General features: G+C 36.7%; 2 protein-coding genes across 3 annotated transcripts in view; one reads left to right on the top strand and one right to left on the bottom strand.

Annotated features, from left to right (window-relative positions):
• Nucleotides 1–5,700, top strand: part of LIPC (lipase C, hepatic type) — a 52,933-nt gene extending 47,233 nt beyond the window's left edge. For both annotated transcript variants that reach the window (XM_057382763.1, XM_057382764.1), the window contains 3 exons: nt 889–1,009; nt 1,740–1,958; nt 4,147–5,700. In XM_057382763.1, the coding sequence (XP_057238746.1) occupies nt 889–1,009; nt 1,740–1,958; nt 4,147–4,252 (446 nt within the window). In that variant the 3' untranslated portion in view covers nt 4,253–5,700. The remainder of the gene's footprint in view (nt 1–888; nt 1,010–1,739; nt 1,959–4,146) is intronic.
• Nucleotides 5,701–9,947: 4,247 nt separating this feature from the next.
• The window catches only part of ADAM10 (ADAM metallopeptidase domain 10), a 38,993-nt gene continuing 29,862 nt past the window's right edge, over nt 9,948–19,078 (bottom strand). Inside the window, exons 6-16 of the mRNA XM_057382761.1 lie at nt 18,756–18,905; nt 17,504–17,596; nt 16,700–16,883; nt 16,022–16,185; nt 14,779–14,962; nt 13,759–13,909; nt 13,269–13,452; nt 11,987–12,095; nt 11,473–11,693; nt 10,666–10,792; nt 9,948–10,192 (exon numbers count right to left, since the gene is read on the bottom strand). Of these exons, the coding sequence (XP_057238744.1) occupies nt 10,098–10,192; nt 10,666–10,792; nt 11,473–11,693; nt 11,987–12,095; nt 13,269–13,452; nt 13,759–13,909; nt 14,779–14,962; nt 16,022–16,185; nt 16,700–16,883; nt 17,504–17,596; nt 18,756–18,905 (1,662 nt within the window). The 3' untranslated portion in view covers nt 9,948–10,097. The remainder of the gene's footprint in view (nt 10,193–10,665; nt 10,793–11,472; nt 11,694–11,986; nt 12,096–13,268; nt 13,453–13,758; nt 13,910–14,778; nt 14,963–16,021; nt 16,186–16,699; nt 16,884–17,503; nt 17,597–18,755; nt 18,906–19,078) is intronic.

The following is a 19,078-nucleotide window of genomic DNA, read 5'->3' as shown; positions in this document are numbered from 1 at the left end:
AAGATGATCCCATTAGCAGTATGGGAGCCATTCTCAGGGTTAGTGAAGACTGAAGTGGGTAAAGAGGCTCTACTCAGAAATTAGAGTGCAATAATGTTCCTTCACACTTAAATCTATCAGTTTTGTCTAGAAGGTGGCTGGARGAATGATCAGATAGAAGAGTTTTGGACATTCAAATGTAGCTGACACTATCTGTATGCACATGCTCCAAATGTATGTTTTTGGGGTGGTTCTTCATAATTACAAAATATCAAACTGATGACTTCTTAGGCATTCTTCATACTGACAATACTCAGTTCAGACTTTCCTAAACAGTGTTGTTCTAGAAATGCACCAGACCTTGAAGCATTAATGACACTGTTAACAGATGTGTGTTAAGCACAACGTATCATTATGTAGTCAAGGAAAGTTTGTGAGTCATCTGTTTTGCAGGGCAATTTTCCAGTTGATCAGAGAAATGGCCTGACCACTTTGCATGAGGTCTTTGATCTGTATTATACATCTCTAGTCATGCCCAGTCACAAGGATTTGCCTGGTCACTAGATAGAGGGCTGGCCAGAAATTCTGACAATTAAACTTCAGAAAAGCTGAAATATTTCCCATGGAACTATGTTTTATCCCAAAAAGAAACTCAACACTGATTACCTTTTTCTCCATCCTTTAAATCAAGCAACAGGGCCTCAAACTCTTAACAGATTACATCAGCACATCAACAACCAGAAAAAATGGTAATGTTTTAATTTCAACAAATTAGTTTGAAAAATAAAATGGAATAACCATCAACTTTCTGCTCTGAAAGGCAAAATTCTTTTGCATAAGAAATCTATTGATTCTTTGACCATCTCTGACCATCTTTGACCACTTTCTGCAAATTCTTCCTTTCTACAGTATATCATTATCAGTTCAAGATTCACATCATCAATGAAATCCAAGGCAAGCCGATAGACCCAGCTTTTACCATGTCTCTGGCAGGGACTAAGGAGGATGCTAAAAACCTGCACATCCCGCTGTGAGTATTGTATCACATATCCTTGTGCATGTGACAGACAATGCCCATYTGTAATATCAAACCACATTGATAATCATGCTATGAGTGAAATGCYTTAGTACAGTTAAGTGGACATGGATTGGAAATTGTCCTCTCTTCACTTGTACTCCCTAAAAGTCCCAGGTTCTTACAAAGATCGTACAGCTTGCACAGAAAAAAAAATATTAGAAAACAAACAGTAAATCTGGAAATTCTTCTGTCCACTTAGTTTGGTCCATCCCATAGATAAGACAGGGAAGTGTAATCAATTAAAACACAAATAAAAAAAAATCAATTAAAACACAAATAAAAAAATCATCTGTAATTGAGATAAAGAATTTTGGATATTTATCACCATGGACACGATCTGTATTAACAAAAACAAAGGCAACAGTGTGGGTCAGCATTTGCTCTAGCAGGCAAAAGTCGTAACATAGATGCTGTCATGGGACACCTTTTCTTTTGCTGTCACTAGAAACCACTACAGCATCATCACCTGTTCAAGCTTCTTCCACTTCTGCTTCTATCCTAGCATGTTGTCATCCTTTACCACTTTTTTGCACCTGAAGGAGGAACATTCTCAAGATATTAATGTTTTGTCCTGGAGAAGGAAAATAGTTCTTTCCCTGGTTTTAAGGGGGAAAAAATCCTATTTCTTTCACTTTAATTCATAATAATTAAGACAGCATTATTCTCATCTTGTTTTCTGTAGAGTTGAAGGTATTACTGGGAATAAAACCTACTCCTTTCTMATCACGCTGGACACTGATATCGGTGACCTAATAATGATCAAGTTCAAATGGGAAGGAACTCCAGTTTGGGAAAATATCTGGGACACATTTCAAACCATAATACCATGGACAAAAGGCAGCCGTCGACCAGGACTTATAGTGAAGGCAATAAGAGTGAAAGCAGGGGAAACACAGCAAAAGTAAGTGCAATGGAAACACTCAGTARCACCACAGATGTCTGGCACACAGGTTATCCCAGTTCAAATACAAGCATCTGAGTCCCAGCAGTCACACCAGTGAATGTAATTACCTCACTCCATAAGGACCAAATAAAATTTCAATGAAACAAGATCCTATTTATGCAAGAAAATATTGATTCCAACATTAACATCATGAAATATTCAGATTCCTACTTACAAAAAAATGTCAAATCTTACTATTTGACTTTCAATACCTACTTCCTAGAAAAACTCAGCATAACCATTCTTGAAAATACTTATTAGAAGGATCATGTGCTGTACTACACAGTCCTCTGATTCCTTTYGTTGTCCTTTTTTCTCCTGCTTATTGCTTTGAAGTCTGAGCAGCCTTGTTCTCTACACATGGCAATGCTAACAACACATTTAAAACTGCCTACTCATACAGAGACCTTTCAGCCAGAAGAAATTATTTAAAAACTTACAATGATTCCCACTGCTTTAATCCTTTGAGAAATTTAACTGAGCATTTTAATTAAGATTAATGAGAAAGGCACACCTTACCTCRTAACTGAGGCTCAGCCCTAGAAGGCAATTTTTCCTTGGTACATTCCCTTTCTTACCASCACAACTAGTGCAGACTTCCTGTGGAACAACTCTTATTGGCAGAGCTGTAGCCCCTTAATATTGACACCAAAAACAARTTAAACAATTTACAGAAATATTTCATAAGACAGTCTGTGTGTGCTGGGGGACAAAGGAAGGAACATATTCTCTTAGGTTTAATCTTCCTGAAAATGTATTTGGGAGGTATTTTCCTAACCTGGCACTTGGCACGTGCTCCTGCCATTAAAAGTAGTTGCTGTAACATCTGCTATTTTAAAAGCCACGATCTGAAAATCAGTACTGACCTAACAGGAAAAGCAAATTAAAGCAAAGTATACAATGCAAGCTAGGGAGCTCTGTTTAGGTACAGAGTCCTGTACCTTAAGAAAAAAGGTATGAAGGTGAGAAGTCATTTTCCTAACCAGAAAGCTCTTGTGCAATCCACCTGTGCCAATTACTGCTGATGTACTACTTTCCTTACCTAGGAAATGATTAAGTAAGGGGGGTACTTATTACAGCAACAAAAAATGATGCTGCTATCTTCAGGTACCTAATGCCCCTTAGAGGTTTTTTTTTTGCTGCAAGTGGAAGCAGCAGTTTGTGCCAAGCTTTTTGTGGACACTGATTATGTGCTGGGTCTTGTTCTTTGCAATYTGGGCAGTGACACTGACTTACCATTGAAATGCTGCATTAATGCTTGGGGGGGGGGAATGAAAGATTACTGGTGGTTCTAAGAGGGGGGGGGGGGGGGGGGGAAATGAAAGATTACTGGTGGTTCTAAGAGGAGAAATAAAGGACGCTGATGCTCAAGAAAAAGTATTTTCCTCAAAGAAAAACGGTTTGTAGATTTCTGCCTTCCTCAAAAGACTAAACATTGTCTATTGCAGAATTAGCAATTTTGGAAATTCAATAATTAGAAAAGATACTAAACACAAAATTTATTTTGAATTGTCTTGTGCTCTCTCAAGGACTTGGACGTTTTATCTTTTATCTCCAGGTCTCTCTGCCTCTTCATGTTCATGATTTTTGTACACATGATGGAAGTTCCTTTGTTAGATTATCTAATGGCCAACACTTGGGACATAACAGTATAAACTTAAAAAGAAGTTAACAGACCATTATGAGCAATAAAATACCAGATCCCAACATATTTGGTTTCAAATATTTCTGTAGCATTTATAGTTGCTGATGTTAGCATCCTACATAGCTGATCTTTAGCAAACTCCCAGCTAACTACCAGTATTCCAGCCCAAACAGTGCAATTGTGGTGATAATAGTAAGAGTTGAAACAATGCCAATGTCCCAGGGACAATACAGCCCCCGTGACTGTGAGGGTTTGCTGTGGAGAAYATGCAGAGTGACACCAGAGAGAGAGAGGCACAATGTACTCAGTGCACAGGACCTGTCTGCTCTTTTCCTCTGTACCTTGGTCTGGCAGGCAGATACATCTCCTTCCTCACAAACCTATGAAAATAGTAAATTACCTTCCTGTAAAAGACAGGATAAAGAACTGGATAATGAACAGGAGATTCTAACTAACATGCTTTCTAACCAACATTATGCTCACATACTCTCTTCTTTCCAGAAAAACATTTTGCCCCCAAAGCATCGACAACATTCACCTTCATCCATCCCAAGAGAAGACATTTGTGAGGTGTGAAGAYCGCTTCCAGACAGAAAACAGAAATTGAGCAAGAACACAAAAGGCAACTCCTCTCCAACATATTCAAAATAYGATGCATCACGTAAAATGTTTTAAAAACTCATAGCTACATCAAATACCTGAGCAATTTCAGAGGTGGTAAAAACACATATTAAGGTATTTGGTTTTTGTGATCCAACAGTCAACTGAAATATGCACTTTGTTCATCTAGGAGCACACTCTGAAAATGATCAATGAGCAGCTTCATCATGGCAGCTGTCAATCTGCAAGTGTTTAAAGTCTGAGGAAAACATCTGCTCACCAGAAATAAAAATCTTATTTAACAAAATCACTGCCGTAAGCCTTTGAAAAGCTTTGTTTTGTTGGATTTAAGGCAAAAAGAGAAACTTCATTTCCCAGTAAATACTTTGAAACATCAATAGCTACTGTTACCAGTTAAAACTTTCCTAAACTATTTTCTAATGAAGGGGGAATTTAATAGTTCATAAAAGAAAATACTACCAAACAGATATAAAAAACCAGAATGCTTCAGTTGTAATAACCATATAAAAAGCCCAATAACACTATCATCTAAAAATGCTATAATAAACTTTGTTCTCTTTTAAAATGCTTTGCTATTTAACTATCTTAATTAAAGAACTGATTCAAATTACTAGCAAGTTAATTATTTGARTGATGCTTATTATACTACACAAAAGTCTAGCACAACTAAGTTTAGGTAATTTTTGCATTTAAATTGTATTTACCCGTTCAGGTAACGTCTGAGATTTTCAGATTCTGAATCTTTGTATACCAGATTTTAGCATRACTTGAAACTGCCAGAGTAAATGAAAACGGTAAACTCTTCAAGCAGCTTCAGAGCATAAAAAGCAACTTTGTAAGGTCAAACATATAAATTYCCCTTGTTTCCCCTGTCAGAATATAAACAATAAAGAGAAACATTATTGTCTCAGATTGTTTTTATTCTATGGTTTGTGCATACTGAAACAGAAATCAATTTATATGTATTTCACATGCCACTTTAATGCTAAGCACAAGATCCATTAAAAATTATGTTTCTTGAACTGAATTTTGAATGTAATTTGTGTTAAATGTTCTCTAAATAATAAAAAATCTACAAGAAAGTGTTAAGACCTGGAGAAAAGCATATGTTTTCACGCCAAGATATTGCAGGGAATTTTGAATCAAAATATCTGGATGTTATCAGGAATAGTGAGATTTATTCAGACAGCCTGACAAATAAACAAGTTGAGCAGATCCTGCAAGCAATGAACAGTGATCASATGTTGAATGCCAGCATCTCTTAGTTTTCCAAAGCACAATGAAAAATGAAACAAGGAAACCAGTCAGAAGCATGTGTGGTTAACTCAAAACCAGGCATCTCTCTAGATTGTTTCTAGAACCAAGTTGTTGCTTCTGCAAAAAACTTGGATGTTTCCACTTTTACCTCTTTGCTTCAGGGCTTTCTTTTTTTTTTTTATAAAATACTATTAAGAGAATAATTYAAATACTGTCACTGAAATTGCATCTACATCAGTTATCACTGACTTTCTAATCTAAGAATTTTGTAAGCTTCCTGAACTAAATCCTACCCCTACTCCTCAAAAAAAGTGTTTTTCAGAAGATACTAAAGGATGACAGAGCAAGAGACAAAGGCTAAAAAGAATTGGGCTGTACTTCTCCTCCAGTACAGAAACTACAATGCAACTGTTTTGCTATAACTGGAAAAAAGAACCAGAGTTGGCTTTTAATGAGATTTGTGTGAACCATTTGTATTCACAGAGTCTTGCAAGTCGCCATCTTCCTGTATTTACACTTTTGTAGTTACACATCCCATAGTTACACTCTCTAAAACATTTTAGACATCAAATTAGCATTGTTTTGCAAATTATTATCACTTACTTGATAAGGAGGCTGATAAAGGGATCTAAACTGCAGGAGAAACRGGCATTACTTCAGGAAAAGCAGGCAGAAGAAGGGCCAGAGGTGTCWACAGTGTGCTGAAACTCAAGAAGTGGGGATACTGCAGTTTGATGACTTCTGTTTTTTTGTGAAAAAACATTCTCCAGTTCAATTAAGAGAAGCTGGTATATCCTCAGTGAAGACAATTTGGAAGCTTTTAAGAAGTAGAACAATTAAAAGAACATTCAGTATTTGAGCTCCTGAAGATATGAAGGTAYTTCTGGTGCCATTTTTCACAAATCATATACCCAAACAAATTCTGTCCCTGTTTTGACAGTYATTAGTTATTTCTGATATAAAGGTGAAATAAAACACAAGCTGCAGTATGTTTAGAGWCTTACAAAGCCTGAACATAAAAGTGAAGTCATAGCTACAATTTCAAGTGCCTATACTGATGCCTTACTTTGTGCACACTGGAATTACTTCTGCCCCACTCCATACAGCTGACTTGAGACCTTGGAAGCCACCAGGTGCCTACTCCTGTCAGGGCATGCACAGCTCAGAATGACAGAATGGCTGCTATCCTTTTCATCATCTCTGTAAAAATGAACCTCCAATATTCAGAAATAAAAACGTCCTCCTTCCTTTTTGTTTTCGCTGAAAGAAATATTGGAACACTAATTAAAAACCAAATTACATCAATGACTTAGAGTCTGTATGGTATAAAATTTCATTGCTTAAGAGGACTTTGATGCCTTTGTCATGCTCACATCATTCTGACTATGTTACGTACACTTCTACACCAGAGGTGAATGTATACATTTAGTAACTAAAACATTAAAAAATGGAAGATGAATAAATGAATAAATAGAAATAAGGATTATTATGTCAAATATTAGCTAGAAAAATTATGTTCTGATTTGTTACACCTCTATTTTAAAATATACATAAAAACTTGTATTTKAACTGCTTAGGCATTATTTCACCCCTCTGGTCTGTGTTCGTACACAGAGATTTAAACACAGCCACCACCACCTCCATTTGGCACCCAKGAAGCGGATTTGCAGAAGGGCTCTGCTCCAAGGGATTTTCTTTTAATGCCCTTTGTACAGACAGTGCTATTTAACTACAAGGAGAAGCACTTCTATAAAAAGTCATGGGGGTGGTGGGGGGAGGCATTGTGAGGAAGGAACTCTGAGTATGCTTTGATAACATCAAAGTCTACCCTGCTCACCCGGGGAAACAGATGTCTRAGCAGGCCACTCTCAACAAACAGCCCTAAGAATGGACGACCCACTGGCAGGACCTGGCTTTTAAAAGCTTTCTTATCACTTAAATCAACCATGTAAGACACACAGAAACACAGACCCAGCACAGCAGCTTTAAAACACCTTGCAAAAGGCGTATTTGCTCCTTCCATAATCCTTATCCACCAACTGTGTATTCAGAGTATTACATATTAAATCCAATACTACTCTCCAAATATTTTTTTTCCAAAGGTACTCAGTAACTATGGCACCAGGCTTGAACATCCCACCGGCAAATATTTTTCATTTTGAAGGTAAGAAAAGTTTTATTCCTGTGATCATATAAATAATTTAAAGTTAATTTTGGGGCTTTTCTGTAAACAGGTTACACAAACACATTCTTATTGGTAACTGCAGGATGTTAAAGTTGAGAGGAGCACTTTGATAGAGATGGTACAATTACRTTTTGGCATGACAGTAAAAACCAAAAATTAAGCAAAGCAGAATTTGTGTATTCCTCTTTGCTTTCAGAGTTCAACAAGTAAATGGATCTTCAGAGGATGACTTAATCAAGTCTATTTATTAATGCATTTCAAGTTTCAAAAAACCTTACATATCTTTGCACAATACTTTATTTTTTGCATTTTTTAGTAAAAATTTCCAAAGTGAACAAAAAAGAGACTGTATAAAACACAGTGGACATGAAATTGATAGTAGTATTTCCGTTTCATTGTCCTGAACTTTCTTTCAGTCTTACCACATCTTGACTTGCAGTGGAGAGTTCAGTGCACATTTCTGTTTTCAAAAAACATTTAACTTAGACTCAAAATAAAATAAGGCAGCATTTGTCTGCCAAAATCCTACCACAGGATAACATTACAGGCAAAAAATTTACATTTTCCAAAGTCTACCACACTCAAGAAGTTACTAAGAACTCTTGCTGAATAAAAGTCACCATTTTAGAAATGCAAACCCACTTCCAATCTTTGCACAGTCTTAAAACAAATGTATTTAAAATGACTTAAAAGCAACTACATACACTTCTAACTAGTTAAGATCATTTAGAATTATTTATATAGTCTATTGGACTTGGGGTTTCATGTACAAAATTTGTCTCTAAACCATGTACAAAAAGCTGTATTTTCAAAAAGTTACCACATACTGTACAAGTTTACAAGGAAGAGATCCCATTATATTCTGTAACATTTTTGGCCTTGCTGGCTTGTGTCACATTATGAGAATGATTGTGTAAACCTTATACTCTTAAAACAAAACAAAACCAAAAAAAACAAACAAAGGAAGCCTGTCCAACCCTTAGTAAATTTTCTCCTAAGCAAAGCCAGGAAAATTATAGCCATTTGCATCTCTAATTAGCTTGGTGCTTTTGGAAAACAAGCAATAAATACATCACAAGCTTAAACATTTTGTAATGCCCCCTTTCATCTCCTGCATAGCAGTAAGCACCTTAAGACATCTTTTATTTGATCTTCAAAAATGCCAATTATTTACATTCGTAATAAAAACTCTGGAATGGGACATTGTGCTGTTGAACTTCACTACTGGTATAAATGTGGGAAAACTGGTAATCCTAACTACAGTTTTAACTCTGCCACAGCAGCCAGGCAAATCACTCTACTTTAGTGGTTACCAATCAACAGTATCATGCTGAAAAGTTATCCAAACACCTGATAAATTAAAAAAGAAAAACTACAGCTTTTCTTTCTTTCTTTCCACATTCCTTAGAACATGGACTTGATTACCAAACTGTAAGAATATCTGAACAGTCCAAATAAAGTGGTTGCATTTAAAATAAGTTGAACAACAGACAGAATTTTCTAGTAAAGCATGGAAATATTCAATCTAACAATTCATTATATCACTGAATAATCAGACAAATTAAAAATATTATGCTGAGCTACAAGGAAGACACATAAAACATTTTGAAACATTCTGACACTTGCAAAGTTTGCAGAACACCTGTTAAATCTCTCTAAGACCATCCAGTCTTGCACGCTGTGTCTTAGCAGCTGTTGGATAAAGATGAAATGAGTGCTTGAAACAACTTTGATAACGATAAAAAAAGTGTGATTGGATTCAAAATTGCCGTGTAAAGCATCACAGGACCCTTGACCACTACAAACCATCATCCTCTGTTATCCTGAGTATGTCAATTAAACAGTAATTTCTTCATTAATAGTGGAAAAGTTTTATAATACAAAGAAACATCCATATTGCAATTCTCTTGTTTACAATTGCACACAAGTACGGGTGTATGTTAGAAATACATGTCTGCATATAACAATGTATATACATTGACAAGTAATGTCTCCAATGCTGAGGTGGTCTAGCTTCCTAGCCTTGTCTGGCAGTTGAAAAATATATATTTTTCTCAATTCTTGAGTAGAAGTTTTACTACAGCCATATTTGCCTGCAAGTGAAGAAAATGCAGCAATGAAGAGCACAGAAGGGGGAAAGAATCATGATATGCTAGAACTCTGAGCCACTAAATTAAAAATATCCAAGAAAAACACTTTTCTTCTTTTTGAGCTGGAAGATTCTCTCATTAAAAATTAACCACTTCCACTTGTTTTGAGGGCATATCATGCTTTTTTTTTTCCTCTTCAATTTTTGAGAGTTAGACTGGGGACAATGACTTATTAGGTTTTCTTTGGAGTGAGTTTTCCCATTGTAGGCACTAGGAAGAACCAAGGCAAAAAGCTGCAGTCAGCGTCTCATGTGTCCCATCTGATAACTCTCTCGGGGCCTTTGCCGCTGTGGGGGCTGAGTGGTTTGTGGTGGTCTCCTCCTTTTTAAAGTGCCTGTTTCAAAGAAAAGTACCCATTATTAAAATTAATGTAAAAACCTCAAATTATTTCCAGAAGTGTTGCCCTGGCCATACAAATTAAGTACAACTATTTTTCTGGAAGGTTTCAGATTTAGACCTGCAAAGTTTTAACTAGRTGAGTAACTGCATGGAGGACATACAGAATACATTACAGTAGCTCAACAGTAGTTCCTTTAACAGGCAATTCTTACAAAATGTAGCATGGAATAGGAAATAAAAGGAACTCTGAAGCTGGAAAAAGTCTTCAAAGCTTTCTTTTGATACGCATGTTATGTTATAGGAAATAAGGCAAGAATTATATTTTTATGAATTGTTTCACTGGCATCAATTACATTTGTGGTTTCACAGTGCCAGACTAAGAACTGAAGGTTGAGACACCTGAAATGTCTCTTTGGAGCGAAACAGTTCAGGAGAAAACATTTCTSTGTAATTAGCTTGAGCACTCACCTGGAAGTGGTTTATGAGGAGGCAACTTTGGATTACTGCTTGGAGTATGAACACTGCATATCTTAATGAAGCCAGCCATTAACATGATTAATGCAATTCCCATAAGCAACACTGCCCACCAATAAGCCTAAAAAACAAAACCACAACAACAAAAAAAATTTGTGGGGGCTAGCACACATGCAAAAGAGATAGGACATTGAATGTGGCTTTTTTCTGTGTTTTAGAAGTCATGAAAAAGCTTTTCTGAAACATTACCAAGAATATGCAACCGTAACATTTTAAAGAAATGCCCCCAGAGTTCCCCCACAGAAAAGCCCCAATACTTCAATCGTACTATCAGAAGGGTAATTCACAGAGGACACACCCCACCAGAGCTGTATAAACCTAAAACAACCAGCAGCTTACACAAAATTGCCTATGCAGCTCTCAATGGTGTTTCACTGTAGCTCTCCTTCCAATATATTATTATGAAAGTGTCATCTAGCACAACAAAAAGGATGAATGCTGAAAATCAAAATATTTAGTTCCTTACAAGAAATCAGAGCATTTRAATATGAAGAGTTAAAACATGAATAAAAATGAATGTACAGAGGTATTAACAGATACTATTTATTTGTTTGGTATTTGCTTCCATTCCCTTCAATCTAGCAAACTCAAACTCACTTGTTTCACACAGGGTGCTTACAGAAAAATGAGTAAAACAAAGGCTAATTATACTTTCAGTAATACTGAAGCACTGTGCATATACAGCAAGACTTATTACCATGAATATTTCATATTAGACTTGTAATATAAAAATATACTTACCACAATCCATTCTGCAATATTTTCATATAGTTCTGGGTTAAAAATTGCTTTCTTTAATCTAGCTAGAGGGCCATCAGCATCTACTAGCCGACACCTCATAAACACATCACAGTAGCCTTTGAAATCATTACAGGGAGATCCAGGTTGCAAAGTAATGGTTTCAAGATGAAAGTATTCCTGCCATCGGCTCGAGCCTGTGCTTGCACAAGTAGCTGGGTCCACTGAAAAGTGAATATAAATTAATCAAACCATTATTCTATCAAAACATGCGTGCATGAATACCCACCCTAATGTTCAATTGCTCAAAATGTTTTTCTATTAATCTGTAAAAACACAAAATATATTGTTTATTTCCTATAAAACACAATGCAATGTCTGTCTGAAACTATGTATGAACAAAATGCTCTCAAGCTAACAAAACCTCAAGCTAACAAAACCTCAAGTACAAACACCATGAGCTGGTCCCTCAGACCCCTCCTGCTCTACTCACACTGACTATTCAGACAAATCTTACTTTTCCTCATGCAGCAGACATGGCACAGCTCTCTGTCATCCTTGCCATCTGAACTAGCACACGTACACTCCTCCAAGCCGTGCTTCTCACAGATAGAGCCAGCACATTGCTGTGGGAGACAAAAGCACAACAACATAAAAATCAATTTCACTTTTAAGCACACTGACATTAGGAAAGATATTAAAAATTTATATCTGAGTGCATAATTGTAGGTCTGAAGATGCTTATCAATGAAAGCAATTACTTCAACTTTTTTCCAAAGCTTATAAACAGAAATTTAGTACCGTTATTCAGCTTTAACATTTTGGCATATTTTATAATTTTTTGAAAGGTGATTTAGTCTATYTTTTAACATAGTATCTTCTTTTATAGCCTCAGAATACCCTGCAAAACACCCACGGCACTACAATTCACACTGAAACATGACTACTCAAACCCATGGTTAGAAAAATAAATCAAACACATGTATTCACAAATATTTGTCTTGGAAAATAGTAAAAATTAATGGYAGGAAAGATTTTGTATTTAATTTCACTGTGTGAGGATCCTTCAAACTCAAAAGTCCAGTGTATTAATAATCTTGTTTCTAAATCAGTAACTATACAAAGACAATTCCTCTATCTTTAAAATGACTACAAATTACCTAAAAACTATTACAAGTAGTATTTGATTAAAAACCTGGACTGCGGAAAACAGACTTACAGCAACACAAGTTACAGGTCTTTAAGAGGCTGATTTTTGCTTGTTTCTGTTTCCAAGTAAAAGAAGATCAATTCGTCAGAGACTTCCCATCAATGTTTCATAGCAACTGCCATGTTCTCTTTAACCCAGGAAAACAATGGCAGTTCAGAATAATTCTAATTCCGTATGTTTGCACATCAGTGCTACATGTGCATGTTTGGAGAAACTGTGTATTGCCAATAAACCAATTCAACCTCCATTGAGAGTATACCCAGTTTTCTAAGGCAACAGAATTACTTGACCAAGACTGAAGAAAAATGGGAAGGTGGAACTACAAAATTAAACACTTTCATAATCCTGATTTTTACAAAAAGCTTTTAATGTAACTTTCTCGGACAGTATAGTTACCTTGGCATTTATTACCTACTTCTTAATTCTCAGTGTACTTTCACTGTACTTTGACTGCTACCAATAAATCAAACATCTATACTGAAAAAGATACTGAGCTTACATTCCTCCCCACGAAGTATAGAAACCATTTCCATTCACAATACAGTGCCCTGCAATAAACAACAGTTACGCATGACTGTAAAAATCATACCCCCTTTATGCAAACTTGAGTGTTCCTGTTGCACACTGTGAAGTTTTCTTTGGGTTCAGATGCTGGACAGAGAGCACTGCCACCATTACACATTCCTTCCTTAGCACAGTCCGAATCATTCCGACACTTATCTGTCTTCGCTTTGAATTCACACAGTGCAGTGCAGCACGGGCCTTGGCTGGGGCTGGGAACAAACACCAATYGTGGATGCCAAGAAAACCACAAACCATTCCAAATGAACTATTCCCCCTGAAACCTACTCAACCACTCAACAAATTTCTGATTWGTGCTAATCAAAATGTGACTTGAAAATAATTTTCCCCGTAGCATAATTACGCTTATGAACTTCTCTCTCATCRCATAAAGCATTTTAAACAAAATCAATGCTTTCAAAGAAATGCAGGTGAGCAGATTCAGATTCTGAAATATCCATTAAAGTTCCCACTAAATGCCCAAAATGAAAGTGTACTGTAACACACATGCATAGTACCTGCACTTTTTGCCCGGTTTTAACTTGCATTTTTTRTCTTCTGGTTGGTTTGCATCATAACAGCACTCATCTTTACACTGGTCACTGTATCCACAATCACACTGTTCTCCTTGTTCAACCAGTCCATTACCACAGATGGGCTGCCCAGACTCTGAAAAATGCCAGCATATTTATTCATAAAACAGTACAAAGAATATGCAAATACTAATAAAGGTTAACAAACATCCAGCTAATCATGACTGAAAGAGCCTGGTCAAGCTGGACTTTAGACTAGGGCTCAAGTCAACTTGCATTACTGCTTGCCACCAAGCTTAGTCACTCCCATAATTCATAGAATTTTAAGCCTGAGTAGAACATTTTGSCTGGTAACAGTAGGAGAGGTAAAGACAAGCTTTCTGCTCAGTCYCCAAGGGAGCTGCATCCTTTCCTGCACTCCTTTAACAGTTAGAGGACCTTAAGGCTAAGGCTGAAGGTACTGGGTGAACTACTATTACTCCAAAATCCAAACCTACTGAGTAGATGTGAAAACCTATGTGAACACAAGCTCACAAAATTTGTGAGAGCTTACACATCAGACTCCACAGAGAAAAATTCATGCAAAATTACTTTTAATATCTAAACAGGATTCCCTGTGGTGTAATATGTGCTCCTCTCACAATGAGCACGCCTGACAACAGTCTTGACCCCGTTTATTTACTCCTCCCACCAGGCATTTCCAAAGACAGAGAAGAACCTCCCCCAGCCTTCTCTGCTCCAGACTAAACAGCCTCTCTTGGACTTTCCTCATATGTCAGATGTTCCAATCCCTTCATAATCCTTGTGGCCCTTGGTTGGACTCACTCCAGTATGTCCTGCCATTTCTGTGCTGGGCAGCCCAGAACCTGACACAGTACTGAAAATCTCAAATTTGATTTTTTACTTACAGTCTCCCAGTATAATGAAAAAAAAATAATAATTAAGCATTGTAGTAGCGTAAGTAGTAGCTTAGCCATTCTGCTTTCAGGAAGATTAAATACATACCAACAAAACAATTGTTTCTCTTTTTGTCAAGAACTTGGCTGATATTTCGAATGCTACAGATAGAAAACTTATTGTTGTTAAGTTTGTCTCCAGACGTAGCTCTTGCATACATGATATAGTTGCCATTTTCCTTCTGTCCCAAGTTCTTGGACTCTCCAGGAGTGCACTCCATTCCAGAATCATGCTGCAAAACAAGTACTTTACAACTATCTCAATCATGACAGGTGCAAAACTAACCTGGATTTGGTAGACTTAACACAGAATAATAAAATTAACCACCATCTTCCACTTTCAGGTTCCTTGAAATACAAGAAATATAYATAGACCCAAGGTTTGATTTTGGGTTCTCTTTGTTCTGTTGCTGTTTTCTCCTCCCCCAAGAAAACAGTACAAAGTTTCATCTTATTTGCATTCTTGGTAATGTACCCCCAAGCGCATGTCCCAGAATGAATACAGACTTGGAAAAACTGTCATGTCCTAAAAAGAGTGGCTTTATAAGATCACTTAAAATCACAAAAGGGCAATCAGCATTCTGTGCAATAAAAGCAGGWGGAGTTAACAAAAAACACAGTCTATTCTTCTTGTTTGCTTTGAGGGAGGTACAAAGAGAACTTCAAAACAGGAGCAGGAGTCTGGGTCAGCCAATGACGACATCTACAATACTCAGTGTGAGCTTTGAAATGCATTAAACACTGGCAAAACAAAAAGCCTCATGCTTTCAAGCTTGCCACAAACAAGCTGCTTCCCTAAATGAATGTAAAACAGTTCTACTCAAAAACGTACTTCTTGGTATCCTAATTCCCTCCACTGTTTCCTTAGACAAACTTGTAAATATAAATACTCTAACATAAATGTGAGTCACTTGTTGAATGAAGTGTCATCTTAATTCTGCAGTGCTTCTTCCTCCTCTCCAGGATAAAATACAATACATTGAACAAGATCTGTGTGACCCTACTGTTCATAAAGGCCAGGAAGTATTCGGAGAACAATAATAAGGTACCTTTGTAAGGGATTGAACTAAKATAAATAAACAATTCACAAAATGCACTGTTGCACCAGCATTGTCAAATACTCATAAAAGGGCTTGGTTGTTATCCATTTGGTTTGCATACCATGGGCGTGCATGCATGCTCATGGAGTCAGGATTCTWCTTTCTTGGTTTATAAGAAGTAAAACCTCCATTTGGAAATCATGCCCTTTGAAATGGCTGASAGTGAGTTAACAGATCACCAGTGATACTTACAGGGGAACCAAAGTTATGCCCAACCTCATGTGCAAAMGTAATGTGAGACACCTTGGGGGGCACATGAGAGCCATAGTTCTGGACTGTGATGATTCCAGTGTTCAGAGACTTCTTCTTCCCATCTGAATACAATTTGCTTTTTTCACATATTCCACCAGAGCTCCCTGCATTCAGACAAAAGTACAACAGTCACGCTTTTAGGGCAAGAAGTGTTGTGCTACTCATCTACTGACATCCAGAGCAACAGTTTGCCTCTGCAGGTTTACAGGCTAGGAGTTCTTCTCTATAATTAATATCAACACAACMTTGAAAGTAGGTTAGATTTATTCACACTAATGCTCTCAACACTGATTGGATACATTCACACAAGTTAGCTGGTTCAGAATAGCTGTTGAGAGCTATTTTGTACATTCACTGCATGGACACGCCTTTATTTCATCATACCAGTAGTGTAAGACTAGCAGGGTGCAAYGTCCAATAGAAGTAGCCTCAATCTACACCTCATTTGGATTTCACTGAGCAAAAAAATCCGTGGTAAATTCAGMAATCTTCTCTCATAGCAAGAGCATTTATGTAAAATGCCTAATGTTACCTATATAATTGTCAGAAAAAGTACAAAAGCTTTATCTCACAGCCACCATTACACATACACAGCACTAAAGGCTTGTATATAATTACCTGAAGGGGCTCCAACCCAAGCCAGACCAAGGACTCCATCATCAAAATCACGGTCTGTAAACACATAGGCCAAGCAATAATCATCATGATTCTGTTCTGAGTTCAGTTCCAGAAACTTTTCCACACCAATGTTAGGAAATCTAAAGGGATTGGAAGAGTCCTTCTCATCTATGGTTGTGTTAATCTGAAAGTAAATTGAAACAAACTGTAAGACAGGATTCATTTCCACTTGCACATGCCAGCCAAAAGGTTTACTGTTGCCAGTACCTTGTTATGGTACATAGTTAATGTTTGATATTTACAATCCCTGAAAAATTACCACCCCAACTATTTGGAAAACAAAGTGCAACAATAAATTAAAAATGGGATTCGTGTAGTAAATCYCCATTCTCTTATTTCCTTCTATTTCCTTTCCATCAGAACCCAAAAATTCATATTAATCCTCCTAAATTACCACTTTCAGAAGGAAGTCTAAACTTGGATAGCCATTATTTATTTTAGTATTAAAGTTCTTGGAGAGTAGCAACAGTCTGTTCACCATAGAGCAACACTCCTGAAACAAGGTAAGTTTACTTCTATGAAAAAACTGAYCACAGCTTAAAAACAGAAGTAGTAGGCTTTTGACAATAAACACTAAAACCAAACCAAATAAATGGTTAATGGCATCATTTACTGCTGAGACACTTGTGCAGAAGAAGTGCTACAAAACAATAAATGGGCACAAGTGAACAGGAACAGGACATTTGAAGAATACAGCCTCCAAGCTGCATCAGTGAAGCTGAAAGCATTTCCAAYCCAACTTACTCTTATTCGTTTCACCATGAAGCTGATGTTACGGATCCCTGAAAAGTCTGTTGACTGGTAAATTGTGTCAATCGCTTTAACATGGCTGGAAATCTGTCAAAAACAAAAGKATCTACAGTTCAAAGATCTGTGCATTACACTATAGCTTGTCCTAAACAGCAGCAGCTGCAAGGCCTACACTTCTACAATATGTGATATTGTGCTGTAGGAACTCCTAACTCCTTTTGAATTRAATGATGGCACACAATGGAAATCAATCACTACCAGTACCTGCATCACCACTGTGCCAGATACCACCAAAAGATTTTGCCATTTGCCTTTTTTTTAACACATAGTTCTATCAACTTTCAGATATCTGTTTGTGATACTCCTTTATTCACTGTTTTGGTAAGAAAACACTGTAGCTGAAATTGTATTCAAAGCACTGGATTTTTTTTTGGAGAAAAAAGCTTACTTGTTACAGAACTATTCTTTCATTTCTGGTAGAACACAAACATGAAAAAACTAATCATTTACCAATTCTAAGAGCACATAAAAATGGTAATTCACTAAAAAGCTAATTTTGAAGGTGACTTCAGGGCTTTTAAAAATGTCACTCAAATTGCATATGCACAGTGTGATGAATAAATAGTAAAATTCAGATCTGCAAGTGGCAGTGAAACTTCAGACTTCAGAAGTATGTTAACATGCTAGCTATATTTTCAGCAAAACCACTTGTCAGCAAAACCACTAAATCAAATTGGCTCTTTTCCCACTTAATAGTATATCAACAAAAGAAAAGCATCTGCCTTTAGCTGCCACTGCTTTTTTAACTATTCACTACATCAGATACTACAGGGATAGACATCTGCATCATTAGCTCAMAGTGTTTTGAACTAAAATTTCAAAGGAAAGCCTAGGCAAGTGTTAAAACAGAGGCTTGGCAGGCTGTCAAACAGGACAGAACTCTTCTAGAAGTATTATTTTTCTGAGTAAGAACTGAGAACAGTCAGACTGCAAGTCCTGCTCATAGGTGCTAAACACACCACAGCTGCCATGAAAGGAAGCACAAGTGACCAGGACTTGTATCACAGAAACAGTATCTTTGTAGCAAAAGTAAAAAATGCAGTTTCAATTATGTCAAGACCACTTTAACAAATGAACAAGACATTACAAATAAATAAGCAAAAATAAAGGCAGATAAGTTACATGACATTTATCAGGATTACAGAAAGTAAAAGCAGGAGATTGAAAACAAAGGGATTGGAAATACCTGTGCAATTACAGCTTCCCTGGTTCCATAATGCTTGTAGAATAAATGATCAGTCTGGATATACAGCTGACACGTGTTTTTTTCAGCCTGAGTGGCACGCTTTTTTCTCAAAAGCTGTGATTCRTCATTCTTAGGCTCTTCAACAGGCTTCTACATATGCAGAGGAAAGAAATACATTAATTTGGTAGATCTATATGCTGCACTAGATTACCTAAAACAATGATGAATTTTTTATAAACATACCCCACCAAYACAAAGAGATTTTCACTTTCTTTAMCTTGCAAAGTTTGATGAACCTTGAATTAARTACATTATACTCAGTT

The sequence above is a fragment of the Malurus melanocephalus genome, unplaced genomic scaffold (genome assembly GCF_030028575.1).
Source record: "Malurus melanocephalus ecotype Western Australia unplaced genomic scaffold, MMel_1.1 scaffold_586, whole genome shotgun sequence".
In the NCBI taxonomy this organism is placed as follows: domain Eukaryota; kingdom Metazoa; phylum Chordata; class Aves; order Passeriformes; family Maluridae; genus Malurus; species Malurus melanocephalus.
The sequence above is the reverse complement of the archived record's forward strand: the minus strand, read 5'-3'. Positions and strand labels throughout refer to the sequence as shown.